Here is a 2,176-nt window from a genome sequence, read left to right on the forward strand (position 1 = left end):
ACCTCAGTAGTACTTTCATCCACAGGTGATTCGGAACTTGAAGCTGTCGAACTGTCATCCTCAGTAGAACTAGAAGCGGATGCTTCGGAGCTTGAGTCAGCTGGTGTTTCAGAAGAAACCTCAGTAGAACTTTCATCCACAGTTGATTCGGAACTAGAAGCTATCGTACTATCATCCTCAGTAGAACTAGAAGCGGATGCTTCGGAACTGGATTCAGCTGTTGTTTCAGAAGAAACCTCAGTAGTACTCTCATCCGCAGGTGATTCGGAACTTGAAGCTGTCGTACTATCATCCTCAGTAGAACTAGAAGCGGATGCTTCGGAACTGGATTCAGCTGGTGTTTCAGAAGAAACCTCAGTAGTACTTTCATCCGCAGGTGATTCGGAACTTGAAGCTGTCGTACTATCATCCTCAGTAGAACTAGAAGCGGTGCTTCGGAGCTGGAATCAGCTGGTGTTTCAGAAGAAACCTCAGTAGTACTTTCATCCGCAGGTGATTCGGAACTTGAAGCTGTCGTACTATCATCCTCAGTAGAACTAGAAGCGGTGCTTCGGAGCTGGAATCAGCTGGTGTTTCAGAAGAAACCTCAGTAGTACTTTCATCCACAGGTGATTCGGAACTAGAAACGGTTGTACTTTCCTCTTCAGGTGAATCCGAAACAGAAGCAACGGCAGTAGCTACAACTATTGTACCATTTTCTTGTGATCCCGAAAAGGGACCGTCAGTGCTGCTTTCATTCTCAGCCGCTTCGGAAGGGCCTGAACCAGAGCCTTCTTCTTCATCGCTATCACCAACAATATGAGAAACAATAGAGCGAAGTTTTTTCAGAAGACCGGTTTGTTCGNACCAGAGCCTTCTTCTTCATCGCTATCACCAACAATATGAGAAACAATAGTGCGAAGTTTTTCCAGAAGACCGGTTTGTTCGATGTCGCCAACAGCCTGCTCGATGCCGCCAACAGCCTGCTCAATGCCGCCAACAGCCTGCGCGATGCCGCCAACAGCCTGCTCGATTTCACCTTGAATAGACTTAGCTATAACGTCCCCATGTGTGCTACCCCGGTTATTGTATGGATCACCGAATTTTGGTACCAGATGGCACAGCGTAATTCCTGTAAAGTTGCAAATTGATTTAAAAGGGAGTTACTTTTTGAATGCTATTTTTTGGGAGGTATACTCACNATGCCGCCAACAGCCTGCGCGATGCCGCCAACAGCCTGCTCGATTTCACCTTGAATAGACTTAGCTATAACGTCCCCATGTGTGCTACCCCGGTTATTGTATGGATCACCGAATTTTGGTACCAGATGGCACAGCGTAATTCCTGTAAAGTTGCAAATTGATTTAAAAGGGAGTTACTTTGACAAGAAAGGACAATGAGTCCAAACAAGGCGACTGCTAAGTGTGCTCTCATTTTGATTAATTTATATATTCATGAAAATAATTCAAAGAATATGAAAGCCGCTGTTTTAGAGTTTGTAGGCTTCTGTTAGGAATTCGTAAGCTAACGGCACTTTTATATCAAAAATTAAACTACCACAAAGTTAATAATAAATGTTCTTAACTTGCGTCAGCCAATTACACACTTTAGCACCGAATATAGAAAACTAATGTTTTCTTTTTAAATAAAGACCAAATGCTTTTTAAATGTTAGTTAAAGAAGACTTATTTAGTCGTGTAGGCTTGTGTAAATATTTTTGTGAAACACAAAGTTGTAGATTTTAATATAAAACCCAGACATGCAGCAGCGGCCATAAATAAGGGAACAAACTAGCTTTATATGAACCAACACTCGTAAATTTAACGTTCGATAATACCAACATAAAGTTTATTAGTATTATCGGTTTTAATGGTGGTCCAAGCCTTTTGTTTGATGACAGCAGATACTTCGACACACTTTGGCTTCGTTGACCAGCAGACCCAATATGTAGGGTGGAAAATTATTTCCTTCATAAATTAGGTACGTTCAGGACATTGGTAACTAAGTCGCCATTGTTGTTCTTACAGGAAGTCTTGAAACTTTTCGTAAGTCGACCCGTGCCAACTAAAAAGTTTTTTTTGCTGGGGAAAATTATGTATGTATTTTCTAATATTATTGATCACTCCAAATATAGCGGGAAGCAAAGCCAACAAATTCAAAAATAGTTAAAAAACTTTTTTAGTAAATTGCTGGATGA

The 2,176-nt window shown here is 41.3% G+C and overlaps 1 protein-coding gene across 1 annotated transcript; it reads right to left on the reverse strand.

Annotated features, from left to right (window-relative positions):
- Nucleotides 1–13: 13 nt before the first annotated feature.
- On the reverse strand, nucleotides 14–1,323 carry LOC108382246 (cell wall protein IFF6-like; the record flags this gene model as incomplete). Its single annotated transcript, XM_017638628.1, has 4 exons — nucleotides 14–440; nucleotides 520–776; nucleotides 848–1,111; nucleotides 1,177–1,323. Coding segments are annotated over 4 exons (1,095 nt in total), but the record flags the coding sequence as incomplete, so codon positions are not given.
- Between the last annotated feature and the right edge of the window lie 853 nt (nucleotides 1,324–2,176).

The sequence above is a fragment of the Rhagoletis zephyria genome, unplaced genomic scaffold (genome assembly GCF_001687245.7).
Source record: "Rhagoletis zephyria isolate East Lansing unplaced genomic scaffold, Rhagoletis_zephyria_1.1 Rzeph_scaffold_25943, whole genome shotgun sequence".
Taxonomy (NCBI): Eukaryota; Metazoa; Arthropoda; class Insecta; order Diptera; family Tephritidae; genus Rhagoletis; species Rhagoletis zephyria.